The 15,222-nt window shown below is 37.5% G+C and overlaps 1 protein-coding gene across 6 annotated transcripts in view; it reads left to right on the top strand.

Moving 5' to 3' along the window:
* LOC126337083 (organic cation transporter protein-like) overlaps positions 1-15,222 on the top strand; it is a 307,774-nt gene that overhangs the window by 271,754 nt on the left and 20,798 nt on the right. For all 6 annotated transcript variants that reach the window (XM_050001432.1, XM_050001437.1, XM_050001433.1 and 3 more), the window contains one exon: positions 11,656-11,787. In XM_050001432.1, the coding sequence (XP_049857389.1) occupies positions 11,656-11,787 (132 nt within the window). The remainder of the gene's footprint in view (positions 1-11,655; positions 11,788-15,222) is intronic.

The raw sequence follows: 15,222 nt of genomic DNA, 5'->3' as shown, positions 1-15,222 counted from the left end.
ACCAAATCACAATTATAAAACTTCACCACACCTATCAGAAACAGAATATTGTTATTCTCCCTGCTGTCTACATGCACTTACATTTTCAGCCACTGTTAACATATGTCATGTTCAAAAAGATATTTTCTAGTTAATTTGACAACAAACTTTTTACTTTATTAGAAACAATGTTTTTGTCTTAATACTATCCTTAATGTTTAAAATTCAGGAGTTTCATAATCTTACATAAAGATGAAGTAAGTCTGCTTCAGACACTAACATTAGTTTACACTCATGTTGTACAGGCTTTATATCTCTCTGTATAACCTCATTGTTCTTCACCTCGCTGTACTGTGAGCATAGGATGATATCTTCACTACTAGATACGCTTTCCAAAAAGTGAATTGCTTCTTCAGAAAATAAATGCATTTACCCTCTGTTGTCCATTATTCAGACTAGACTAACGTGAAGCTCCCACGATCAAAACAACTACTACACTCAGTTATTGCTAAAGCTATTTTTGTATTTCGTGTAACCATTTTAAAATGCATTGATCATTCAAGAATTTGAACATTTGACCACTTAATCTGCAGCTGGATGCACTATCCATGGTACTACTGAACACCAGCTGGATGCAATAGCTGTGCTGAGTGCTTTCTAGAAAGGAAATCAGCATTAAGTTTTCCAACAATAATTTTATTATGTATTGGGTCACAGCTCATGACTGATAGTCAATTATCTAGTTATAATATATGGACCTATTTGCAAAAGTTCTACAATTCCTTAGTTTTGAGCGAGTTTAATGATATTGCAGGGAGCAGGGAAATAAATGTGCATTGTTGCACATATCACTGCTCTAACTGGATGGAGCATAAACACATCTATTTTTGCGACGCTCCCACTATCACCGTTCACAAAATTCCTTTCTGTTGTTATGTAAAAATTGTAACTGCACTTTTGATCATGACATAGCTAAACTCCAGAATGAAATTTTCACTCTGCAGCAGAGTGTGCCCTGATATGAAAGTTCTTGGCAGATTAAAACGGTGTGCTAGACCAAGACTCGAACTCAGGACCTTTGCCTTTCGCAGGCATGACTCACACCCATCCTCACACCTTCAATACTGTCAATACCTTGTCTCCCACCTTCCAAACTTCACATAAGCCCTCCTGTGAACCTAGCAGAACTAGCACTCTTGGCAGAATTGGAGCTGTGAGGATGGGTTGTGAGTCATGCCTGGGTACCTCAATAGGTAGAGCACTTGCCCACAAAAGACAAGGGTACCATGTTTGAGTCTCAGTCTGGCACACAGTTTTAAACTGCCAGGAAATTTCATAACAGCTAAACTATTTGCAGAAAAAAGTATGTAAAAACCTCATACATTTGGCTAACACTCCTATAGCACACGTATAGCTTCATCTTACTTGTAATCTGCAATGCCGGCATAGCTCAGCCAATAACAGATCTTGATATTTAATGATTTTTAGGTTTTAATTACATTAATGTAACAGATATTTAGTGAGAATATTGATTGTAAATGCTGTGTAAATGTTATAATCAATCAGAATAGCGCCAATCTGAACCATTTTTAAACATAGAAAACTAGCCTATTCAATGCAGGACACCAGCATAAAGTGTGGTGATCAGAAACCTTATGCCATCACTCCTCATCCCCTTTGCTGGAAAGGCAAAGGGAAAACTGCTAACAGTGTGTGACACCTGGACGGACATCATCCAAGTACCAGTCACTCACAGTGTTGCTTAAAATCAGTGATCTGTTAGGAATCAATGTATTCAGTGAGGCAAGGCCATTGGCATCTTCAGTGATACAACGTGTATATTTCAAACAGGATTTATGTGAGAACAGCCATAATGGTTACTTGCACATCCATGGGAGCAGCCATATCTAGACATGTGATTACAGTTTGAGCCATTAGGTATAAAAGGAAACACATCTGAAAAAGAAAACTCATGTGCCTGAATTCTTGAAATGCCTGAGTGCTGAAAAGGTCCTCTTCATTGTTGCCTTCTTGCATTAATCAATCATGTCTAACATGTTTAATGAAAACACAGACATTTGCACCTATGATGTGAGAACAGTGCATAATATCTGTATCACCTGTTTCAAGAACTGCACTTTTTTATGAGTACTGATTTTTCTGCAGAGATGGTGTTGTCAGGAGTGACAGATTATTGGTAACACAGTTGTAACCACCCAGCAGTGCATGCACCTGAATGCCCCATTATTGCTTTGATGTTGTTTCACACAGCACCTGTAGCATCACCACATAGCTGACTGTGGAATCATACTTGGCTGATGACTAACCTTTTCAGTTGTTTACATCTGTTGTTTTTTTGTTTTTGTTTTTTCAGTTTTTTGTTTTGTTTTTCAGTTTTTTGTTGTTTTTCATTTGTTTTCATTTAATAGAAACACCACAATTAACTATACAAACTCTGTTATCTATTCACTAATAACGAATTAACTGACACACAGACTCAGTAATAAAAGAAAACAAGACACAAATAGAGAATCACAGTCACTTAATCCTGGAAGACAGACATATCCATTCACTTCCATAGTCATTGACAAAAAAAAGCATTTGGATTATAACATCATCAATGATGGTCTAAAGGAGAGTTGGAAGGAGAGGAATTTAATAGCTATGGACAGGGTAGTAAATGAAATGGAGTGACACTGTAGTCAGAGAGTATTGGATTGAAAAAAATTAAAGAAATTTTGTACTTGTATGAATCTTCAGCTTGTTAGGAGCACATTTATGTACTCACAAAGAAGTGACCAAGTATTAAAAAACAAACATTTTTGGAATAACAAGAGTATTTGATTTCAGAAAATCTCCCATTAAGAAGTTTCCAATAAAGCTGAGTCACGTAAGATGGAATTCTGACATTACTGAGGACATAAATGACCATGAGGCTGTAGTGATGAGAATACACTTAAAAAGTGTGGGTTGATAAAGAATAAAATAAATACCATTTGTTGCTGATGATAATTCTGAGAGAAATAAAAAAGTGTATAAAATGCACATTATGACACTATAATCTCAAGGGGGGAGGAGGGTGGGGGGTTACTCTCTGTGGAAGCAATAGAAGCTGAATACACATCAGCAAAACCTGTAAATAAAAATCAAGACCTTGTTTATCAAGCAAACAGGCCATCATAGAAGACTGAAATAAAGACATAAAAAAGATAATACTGAGACTTAGCTCATCTAGCCAACCACAGGAGCCTACAGTTTCATATATCTCTTTCAAAGTGCACTAATTTCTTTACCTGTACTGCACATAAGTTTTTAAAAGGCATTTTATAAGATATCTAAAGGAGTGTGTACAAGAAAAAAGGTCACAATGAAATAATGCAAGTGGTGTTTGGAGTATGGATGCAGATGTAGAATTAGGGAAGGGTTTTCATGTTGGAGTTAGTGAATAGGTTTCTCACAGGTTGATTCAAAATTACTTAATCAGAAAAGACAATTAGACTATGTTGCCACAATACTGCAGAACACATGACTATGCTAAACACATTGACATAGTAAATCATGAAATAATACAAATTTTATTATAGCTTTTGTTCTACAGGGGAAGTAACAAATGTAGACGTGTTTGTTAAGTTGTCATTATAGGGGAACTGGGAGGGGGAGGGGGGGTTGATTTGGGTGTGGTTTGTAGCCTTTTTTGTATAGCATCCGTGATCTCACCATCATCCAGGAACTTCTTACTCAGCAAACATTCTTTATAAGGCCTCAGAAAGGAAAATATGAGAGTGCCAAGTGCAGGATGTGTGCTGGATATTTAAATATCTTAGATTTCAGAGCATGTGAAGTATCCATCTGCTCTACATCTATCCCCTTCATATCACTGTGAAGTGAATGGCAGAGGGTACATTCCACAGTACTAGTTATTAGCTCTTTCTCCTGTTCCTTTTAAGCATGCCTCTGTGTGTGATGTAGTTAATCTTATCTTGTCCTCACGATCCCTAAGCAAGCAATATGTAGGGGTTTGTAGTTTATTCCTAGAAATCATTTAAGGCCAGTTCCTGAAATGTTTTTAGTAGAGTTTCTCCATGTAGTTCCTGTCTACCCCCAAGAGTCTACCAGTTCAGGTCATTCAACATCTCAGTGACACTCTCCTGTGAGTCAAAAAAACCTGTAATCTTTCATGTTGCCCAACTCTGTATAAGTTCAACATCCTGTTCTAGTCCTATCTTGTGTGACCCCCACACACTTGAGCAATATTCTAGGGTAGGTCACACCAGTGATTTGTAAGCTGTCTTCTTTGTAGACTGATTGCATCCATTAGTATTCTACCAATAAACTAAAAACTGCTACCTGCTTTACACAAGACTGAGCCTGTGTGATCATTTTCTTTCATATCCCTACTAGGTGATACACTCAAGTACTTGAAGAGTTTACTGATTGTAGCTATGACTCACTGGTATTGCATTCATAAGATAGCATAATTTTTCGTTTTGTCAAGTGTACAATTTATGAACATTCAAAGCAAGAATCCAAAATTTGCACCATTTTGAAATCTTATCAAGGTCTGACTGAATATTTGTGCAGCTTCATTCAGACTGTACTTCATTGTAGATAATGGCATCATCTGTAAAAAGTCTATGGTTACTATTAATATTGCCCACAAGGTCATTAATGTACAACATGAATAACAAGGGACCCAACGAACTTCCATTGGGTACACCTGAAGTACTTTCTACATATGTTAATGATTCTCCATCCAAGATAACATGATGCATCCTCCCTACCAAAAACTCCTCAGTAATGTCACAAATATCGCCTGATACCCCAAATCATTGTGCTTTTGATAATAAGCATAGGTGTGATACTGAGTCAAATGCTTTTCAGAATTTGAGAACTATGGCATCTATGTGACTACATTGATCCGTGGTTTTTAGTTTGTCATGTGAGAAAAGTGCAAGTCTAGTTTCATATGATCCACATTTTTGAAATCTGTGTTGGGTGGCATGGAAGAGTTCATTCTGTTTAAGATAATTATTATGTCTGAGCTCAGACTATGTTCTAAGATTGTACAAGAAATGGATTTCAAGGATGTCAGACAGTAGTTTTGTGGATCATTTCTGCTGCCCTTCTTGTAGACAGGTGTGACAGTTCGATTTACTTCATAATGCAAATCTCTTTTCCTTTCAGTGTTGTATTTGTGAGCACCTGTTACTCTCAAACGCAGATGAGTTGTGGACAACAAATTCCGTAAGTGAATAAATGTACAGTGTTGTGGTTAACATTGTCAGATGGTTAAAGATATGCCTGGAAGGTGTACATGTGTGAAACCCACACTCGGTACTAGTTATTCTTGTGTGTGCAGTTAGCATTCTGCCACCAACCAGTGTGTCAGCAGTGTGCAAGTAGCAGCAAGTGGCTTATTTAGCGTTCATATAAGTGTTGTAGTCAAGTTGAAAATTTGTTTGAGTGTTCTTAGTGCAACTGTTTAGTTAAATCCACCAAATCATTGTGTAGTTTTGTATTTAGCAGGGGCAGATTTGCATTTTAATATCTGTGACGTGTAAAGTCACGTAGTCGTCTGTCATTTGTTTATTTCTTTCAAATAGTCTTTGTACGTTACTGACAGTACAGTTAGCGTTCTGCCTCTGAGCAGAGTGTCAGCAGTGCACAAGTTGCAGCATTACTGCATTTACTAGGCAGTCTTGTTTTTAATAATGGTTTAAATTATGGGTCGAATTGTTTATCCTCTCTGTAGATTACTTCAGATGTTCTTTGAACAACAGTATTTAGCATGGATAGGGACTGTGACTGCTGTGTTCAGATGCGGGCTGAGTTGGCATCCCTTCACTCCCAGCTTCAGGCAGTGTTGGCTTTGGTCACACAGCTTGAGGCTGTTGCCAATGGGCATCACTGTGGGGATCCGGACAGGGGTTTCTTGGGAATGGCCAGCTCGTCCCACGCATCCCCCGATTGCACTACGGCTGTGGCTGCCCAGGGATACTGCCCACACTGAGGCTGACCCCTCACCCATGGTAGAGTGGGAGGTTGTCTTGAGGTGTGGAAGGGGTGAAACACATTCCAGAGGGCTGAACAGAAGGCCTCTCCAGTTTGTCTGACGAACCTGTTTCAGGTTCTGTCTCCAGCTGATACTGATCTTCAGCCGGACATGGCTGTTTGTCCTATTCCAGAGGTTGCCTTCAGTCTACAAGATCTGGGCGGTTGCAGAGGGTGGGCTTACTGGTAGTTGGGAGCTCCAACATCAGGGGGACTCATTCCAGAGATGGAAAGGGTCCTTCTGGATGCCATGAAGGGTACAGGATGCACCTATCTGCAAGTGGTTGCTCATGTCGGCACCAATGATATGCGTCGCTACGGATCAGAGGAATTCCTCTCTGGCTTCCGGCAGCTATCTGGTGAAGACTGCCAGTCTTGCTAGCATGATGAAAGCTGAGCTCACGGTCTGCAGCGTCATCGACAGGACTGACTGTGGACCTGTGGTACAGTGCTAAGTGCAGGGTTTGAATCAGAGGCCGAGACGGTTCTGCGACCATGTGGGCTACAGATTCCTCAACTTGCGCTATAGGGTGGTGGGGTTTCGGGTTCTGCTGGATAGTTCAGGAGTCCACTATGCACAGCAGCCGCCTACATGGGTATCAGGGGTTGTGTGACATGGACTGGGCAATTTTTTAGGTTAGATGGCCTCAAGCAAGTACAGAAAGGGCAACAGTCTCAAAGGGTGTGGGGCAAAGTCTGAATTTGTGATTGGAGGGCAGTGTGGAGGGTAAAAATCATAGAGAGAGACCAAGAGATGAATACACTAAGCAGATTCAGAAGGATGTAGGTTGCAGTAGGTACTGGGAGATGAAGGAGCTTGCACAGGATAGATTAGCATGGAGAGCTGCATCAAACTGGTCTCAGGACTGAAGACCCAACAACAACAACAAGCAGTAATTGGTTTTGTAATTTTAAACTGTCGAAGCTGCGTTGGTAAAGTACTGAAACTTCAAGTGCCGATAGAAAACACCGAAGCAGAAATCATTATAGGTATGGAAGGCTGGCTGAAGCCAGAGATAAATTCTGCTGAAATTTTTACAAAGGCACAGACGGTGTTTAGAAAGGATAGATTGCATGCAACTGGTGGTGGCATGTTTGTCGCTGTTAGTAGTATTTTATCCTGTAGTGAAATAGAAATGGACAGTTCCTGTGAACAGTTCCTGTGAATTACTATGAGTAGAGGTTATACTCAACAACCGAGCTAGGTTAATAATTGGCTCCTTTTACCGACCTCCCGACTCAGCAGCATTAGTGACAACTGAGAGAAAATCTGGAATACATTTCACATAAATTTCCTCAGCATGTTATAGTCTTAGGTGGAGATTTCAATTTACCAGGTATAGACCGGGACACTAAGATGTTTAGGACAGGTGGTAGGGACAGAGCATCAAGCGACATTATACTGAGTGCACTATCCAAAAATTATCTCGAGCAATTAAACAGAGAACCGACTCATTCACTACCATACAATGCTGTGCTCCAAACATATATTGTCAGAAGTTTCTTCCTCAAATTAATGGTTATGTTTGATACCCATTCATTTCTCTTGGCCAGGAATTCCCTTGTTGCCAGTGCTTTTGATGTCCTTCCTCCATCCATCATTGGTTATTTTGCTGCCTATGTAGCAGAATTCCTTAACTTCATCTACTTGGTGGTCACCAGTCGTGATGTTAAGCTTCTTGCTGTTCTTGCTCCTGCTACTTCCCTTTACTTTTGCCTTTTTTTAATTGACTCATAATCCTTATTCTGTGCTCATTAGTGTGTTCATTCCATTCAGTAGATCCTTTAATTCTTCTTCACTCTCACTGTGGATGGCAATGTCATCAGCGAATTGTATCATTGATATTCTTTCACGTTGATTTTTAATTCCAGTCTAAAACTTCTCCTTTAATTCCATTATTGCTTTTTTGATGTATAGATTGAACAGTAGGGGTGAAATACTATATCCCTGTCTTATGCCCTTTCGAATCTGAGCACGTCATTCTTGGTCTTCCAGTATTATTGTTCCCTCTTGGTTCTTATGTATATTATGTATTAACTGTCTTTCCCTAAGAATTTCAAACATCTTGCCCCATTAGACTTTCTCAAATGCTTTTACCAGGTCCGCAAATCCTATGAAAATGGCTTGATTTTTCTGTAGTCTTGCTTACATTATCAACCACAATGTCAGAATTGGCTATCTAGTGCCTTTACCTTTTCTAAAGCCAAGCTGATCATCATCCAACACATCTTCAATTTCCTCTTCCATTCTTCTGTACATTATTTTTGTAAGTAATTTGGATGCAAGAGCTGTTAAGTCTGATTGTGCGATAATTCTCACACTTATCAGCTCTTGCAGTCCTTGGAACTGCGTGCATGATGTTGTTTCCCGAAAGTCAGATTGTATATCACCAGACTCATACATTCTGCGAACGAACATGAATAGTCGCTTCGTTGCTACTTCCCCAATGACTTTAGAAATTCTGGTGGAGTTATCTATTCCTTCTGCCTTACTTTATTTTAAGTCTTCCAAAACTTTTTAAAATTCTGATTCTAATTCTGGATCCCTAACTCCTGTTTCTTCTTCTATCATGACATCGGATAAGTCTTCCCCCACATAGTGACCTTCACTGCATTCTTTCTACTCACCCACTTTCTCCTCTGCATTTAATTATGCAATTCCCACTACATTCTTAATGTTACCAACCTGATTTTCATTTCACCAAAGATTGTTCTGAGTTTTTTATATGTTGAGTCAGGCCGTCTGACAATCATTTCTTTTTGCAGTTTCTTCCATTTTTTATGCAGCCATTTTGCCTTAGCTTCTCTGCACTTCCTATCTATTTCATTCCTAAGTGGCTCGTATTTCTGTACTTCTGATTTTCCCTTAACATTTTTGCACTTTCTTCTTCCATCGACCAACTGAAGTATTTCTTACATGTGGTTTCTTTGCAATTACCTTCTTTGAACCAATGGTTTTTCCTCCAACTTCTGTAATTGCCCTTTCTAGAGGTCTCCATTCCTCTTCATCCAAACAGATATTCCTTGTTGCAGTATCTATAGCCTTAGATAACGTCAGTCTTATATCTTCATTCCTTAGTCCTTCCATATTCCACTTCTTTGCACACAGATCTTCCTGACTAGTCTCTGAAGCATCGGCCTACTCTTCATCATTACTATATTGTGATCTGTGTCTATATCTGCTCCTGTGGTATGCCTTACAATCTGGCATCTGATTACAGAATCTCTACCTAACCATGATGTAACTTAAGTGGAATCTTCCTGTGCCTCCCAACATTTTCCAAGTATACACCCTCCTCTTGTGATTCTTGAATGGAGTATTCACTATTACAACTTCATGGGGTCCTGGGTTTGATGCCTGGCCGGGTTGGGCATTTTTCTATGCACAGGGTCTAGGTGTTTGAGTTGTCCTCATCATTTCACCATTGTCATCATTCATGATGGTGGCTAATTTTGATTGTGTAAAACGTGGAACGTGTAAGAATTGGGGCTTTATATGGACTATAATGACCATGCAGGTGAGCACCCTACAAACCAGACATCATCACTATTACTACCTAAAATTTACTGCAGAACCCAATTAGTCTTTCTCCTCTCTCATCCCTAGTACCAAGCCCATACTCTCCCATAATCCTTTCTTCTACTCCTTCCCCTACAACAACATTCCAATGCTTCTTAACTATTATAATTTAATCTCCCTTTGTACTGAATTATCCATTCAATATCTTCATATACTTTCTCTCTCCCTTCACCTTCAACCTACAACATTGGCATGTATACCGGAACTATCATTGCGGTTTGCTGTTGATTCTGATGAGAACAAACTGAGCTGTTCACAGTAATTCACACTCTGCTTTACCTTCCTATTCATAATGACCAGAAAACATTTCCTTCTTTCCATTTCACTTCACTGAAACCCCACTATGTCTGCAAGTTAACTTAATGACTTCTGTATCCCCACAGTTGGCAATTACTCTTGTAGCAAAAGTACCTGAACCCAAAAATTTTAGCAGCTCTACCATACAGTTTTTCCCACTTAAGTTTTCACTAATTTTCAAACATGGTAACTTGGAACTATCTACTCTCTTTATCATTTATTGCTGCATCATCTACAAAAATGACTAATTCTGCCTCCTAATTGATTCAAATAAAATGACAGATAATAAACATAAATCAATAATAGCAGAGAGTCTATGACCAAACCCTGTGGGACTCCCATTGTAATTTCTCCCAGTGCAGATTATGTGGTGTCCTTTCTATTACTAGAATATCCAATGTAACTTTGTTTCTTGCATTAGAACTAAACCAAGCAGGTGATGAACTATGCATTATGTGAAAAGTTTACTTCTCTAATGCAATGTTATGATTGACACAACCTAATTCGATAATTCTCAGATCTCAGCTCGTGATATTTTGTAGCACTCAGTATATGTATAAATAACTGTTGTAGTAGAGTGGTCCTTTTTAAATCCAATGTCATTAGCTAATTATTCCATTACTAAGCACATCTTTGACAAGGCTGCAGAACATTATCTTACCAAAAATTTTGCAAATCAACAGCTCTTGAGTCACCCTTCTTAGAGGCAGATGTAACAATGGAATATTTTAATCTGTCTCAGAAAATACCCTGAATTAATGATGTATTTTGTAAGTGACTGATAACATCACATATCATAGGGACAATATTAAGAGGATAGGCACATGCTTCTTTAACTTCAGCTCTTGTTGCATTAACACATTACTGCTTCTGGTATGGAAATTTATAATCGATACTAAATTATAAATGGTTGACACCAGTGCTGGATCACATTTCTAGTTATAGTCATTCAAGAAATTTACATTAAAATCATAACAAATTAACAATCCTTTCTTTCTGCCTGACAGGTAACACAACAAACCATCAACATTTTTCATGAAAAATTCCTTGTTACCTACTGAAAACCTATGTTCTCTAATAATCACAAGTATTTTTACACTTCTCAGTATTAACTTACATGCAAGTGCTTTATATCCTGATTTACAAAGAATTTACTAATATTTCTACACTTTTGTTTATACATTCAAACATCTGTATGTAACAGCCAATGAGTTTATTTATTTTTTTACTTATTTGGAATTTTTACCAGATAAAAGTGTTTATTTCAAATGATAAATTACAAGAAAACATAATGGTTCAGTAGTACTTACCTTCTGAAGGACGTATTCACAACAGATGGGTCTCTCTCAACATGACATCTTAGGGACTTGTCCTATTTCCCCATTGTCCCTTCCAGAGGAAGGACCTAATAGTTTTAAAAACAAGGTGTAATTTTTCCAACTTTTACACCTGTCTGTTGTCAGTATTTGGAATATTGTCTCCTCAAAGTAAGTACCTGCCAGCCATTCTGCCCCCTTTTATTTTTTTCCATTTCGTCAATGGAATTTTCCTTTTTATACAATTATTTAATGTTGTGTGAAGTCATCCACTACATACATATTTCAGATTATTTTCTAGATGAGTAGCAATGAATATTTAATGTCTTGTATTTCTTTACTTTAAGTGTATTACTGCAAAAAATGAGTTTAGTCTTTATTATGTTTCATTCTTCAATGTGTCAACTTAGTAATAATTTTTCATTGTTTTAGGTGTGGCTGAAGTTGCAGGAGCACTCACAGCACTTATAATTCTATTAAGGAAGTCTAGGATATGGCTGTCACTGGGAATCATTAATATAACTGGTGGACTGTGTTGCTTTTTAACATGGGCCTTACCAGAAGGTAATGGGGATGCTACTTGTTCACTACAGATAGTGTAATACAGTCATGATTAAAACTATGTTGTAATATTAAAATTGTGTGATTAAGTCTCATTTCTTGCTAACACACTCTGAAATACCAACAGAAAATGTATGAGAGAGTATATGAAAAGTGCTGTTAACACTTGTAAACTAATCAGTACAAAATTGTTACAAGTGTTACTATTGTTACTGTGTGTGTGTGTGTGTGTGTGTGTGTGTGTGTGTGTGTGTGTGTGTACTTAGAACCAATTCTTACATTTTCACACTTTTTATTTTACATTTAAATTATTTTTTATTAAGTTAATTTCCTGTTTTGTTTCCTCAGTGCATTATTTTTCCAGCATTTTGAATGATCTTTTACCTCATAACTTGTACTTTATCTTGTTGGCCAGGGTTATTGTAATGATTTTAGTTAAGTGGATGTAGAAGTGTCAGTTTTTATTACAGTTAAATAAAAACAAGCACCACATAAGTCAGACAGTGCTACACTGGTTTGTACAACTAGAGAGCCACTTTGTTTTGGCCCACGTTAGTACTGATGATGTAGGAAGTGAAGTAAAACCATGTAGTCATAAGTGTAAAAGAACAAATGGCTATTGAAGTTTGTACCATGTTCACTACACACCTGTGCATGAGTGAATACAATGACCAAGCACAAACTCATCAGATGCCTGTCATACTCTGAATCAAACTGTCTCTCAAGGACCTATGGACTAGCTTAGTGACCTCACACATTACAGTTACTAGTCCACCTCAAGGAAAGCAGGTCATTATGATGACATTATGAAAATAATATGGCCATCACAGTTACTAACCAAAACACAAGATAGTATTGTGATATCCAAAACACAAGGGAGTATTATGATGTGTACTGAGAGTATTAAATCTTCTTACAATGACGGTGCACCACTTTATAGAAATGTATCTCTTCACAAATGTTACAGCCATGTTTGTATGAGCAAATAGCTGGTTACCAAGAGAAGTGAGCCTGTCATTCCCTGTGACAATAGTCTCTTCATAAGTAGATAACACTCACAATATGTGTATGAAAATATTTGCTAATGTAAACAAGATAAACAAGAACTTGGAGAGGAAGCTCATCAGTGTTGTCTACAAGGAACATATTCGAAGTTCTGTCCTTGGTGTAACTAGGACTGGATTTTAATAACTGCCTTCTACTGCAAAGACAGTGTCTACAACATAAGTAAATAAGCTAACCTCAGATGCTATACCCATGATTGACATAGAGGTAGTTTGCTGATTATATCATTCAGTTTTTGAACCAATTTATATTATTCAGTTTTTGAATCAATTTCAAATATAGCTTCATTGTAAGAACTAATGAACATTATATCAATCCAAAGAATTTTCTCTGATACATGAAACTATTTTGCTGAAGCAACAGACTTTTCTCAGATGTTGCAATCTCATATTAAGAAGTTTCACCAGATTGAATCGAAGGAGCATGGTACAAAACACTTAGTCATTTTCCATGACTTGTCAGTGTCTGAACAACTTTTTGTTTGCCATGGTCATGCAATGATACATTCAAGATGCTTATGTATCACAAAAAGGCTTTCAAGCATTGGTATACCAGCTATTAGTGCAAAGCACTCATGATTGATTCGATAACATACTTCAAATTGATATACTTGATCATAGATTCTTGAGCAAACACTTTCCTTTATTTACATTTCTGTAAATGGGAGGCACTAAAATCCAAGAGACAGAAATCCATTGGCCAATCACAGACCAATAACAATCTACTGTTCTTCAGCTTCAGCCCTTTGGGCCATCAAAATAGCAGTCTCTCAGTAGTTGTTAATAATATACTCTTATTTGCTGTTATTATAGTATCCACATCATGAACGGTAAATATGAAGACATTTCATATTATCAGTGTTGTATGGTTGGATTCCTCATTAAAAGATAGTTTCTTGTTTATCGATTCCCAGTGGATATGATTTTATAGTTCTTTGCTTTCAGCCCACCATTCCTACTGAAATTAGAAAAATAATAAATTCATTCCAAGGTAAAAACTCACATGAAATGTATGGCATTTCCAACAAAGTACTAAAACCTTGTCCCCAACAGATAAGTAGGAGTTTCATCCATATATGTAGCTGCTCACTGAAACAGGGCATTTTTCCAGGTAGACTGAAATACTGTATGCTACTGTGAAAACATTGCATAAAAAGGGGGATAGGTTTGATGCTGACAACTACTGCCTGTCTCACTCCTATCAGCATTATCCAAAACTCTTGAAAAACTAATGCATTCAAGACTAGCTTCACATATTGATAAAAAAGAAGTATTAACAAAATGTGAATTTGGTTTTGAGAATGGCTTTTTAACAGAAAATACTATATATGCTCAAACTGATCAAATATTAGATGCTCTGAATAACTGAACATCAGCCCCTGGGGCTTTTTGTGATCTCTCAAAGGCTTTTGACTGCATGAATCATGACATTCTTCTAGATAAGTTTTAAGAGATGTGGTAGGAGTGGGACAATGCACAAACAGTTTAATTCATATTTAACTGGAAGAATGCAGAAGGTTGGCATTAACAGTGCAGATAGCCTGCAAAAATCAGCAGAGTTCTCTAACTGGGGAGATATCAAGAACAGTATCCCAAAGGGTTCAGTCTTGGGTCCCTAATTGTTCTCACCATACATTAATGACTTGCCACTCCATATTCATGAAGCTGCAAAGCTAGTTCTTTTTGATGATTATGCAAGTACGGTATTCACATCCAACAAACAAACATAAGCTAAGAAAATTGTAAATAATGTCTTTTAGAACATTATTAAATGGCTCTTGGCAAATGGACTCTCATTAAATTTTGAGATAATGCAGTATACACAGTGTTGTGCAGTAAATGGCATAACACCATTGATTAATAAAGGCAACAGAAATCTGTTGCTAAGGCAGAACATTCAGAATTTCTGAGTGTGTACATTGATGAGAAATTGAATTGGAAGAAACACATTGATAAACAATTGGGTTCAGCTACTTATGCTATTATCCTTCATGCAAATTTTGGTGATTAACATACCAACAAATTAGCCTACTATCACTATTTTCATTAACTGCTTTCACATAGCAGTCTATTTTGGAGTAACTCATCATTAAGAGAAAAAATACTCAATGCACAAAAGCATGTAATCAGAATAATAGCTGGTGCCCACCCAAGATCACCTTGCAGACATTCATTTTAAGAACTGGGGACATCCACAGTACTACCTTCACAATACATATATTCATTTAGGAAATTTCTTATTAATAGCCAATGTCAGTTCAAAAATAAAAGCAAAGTGCAAAGCTACAACATTAGAAGAAAGGATCATCAGTATCCTGGGTTAAATCTGACTTTGGCACAGAAAGAGGTGAATTATGTTGGTTATTTACCAAAT

This window comes from Schistocerca gregaria, chromosome 2, assembly GCF_023897955.1.
Source record: "Schistocerca gregaria isolate iqSchGreg1 chromosome 2, iqSchGreg1.2, whole genome shotgun sequence".
NCBI lineage: Eukaryota > Metazoa > Arthropoda > Insecta > Orthoptera > Acrididae > Schistocerca > Schistocerca gregaria.
The sequence above is the reverse complement of the archived record's forward strand: the minus strand, read 5'-3'. Positions and strand labels throughout refer to the sequence as shown.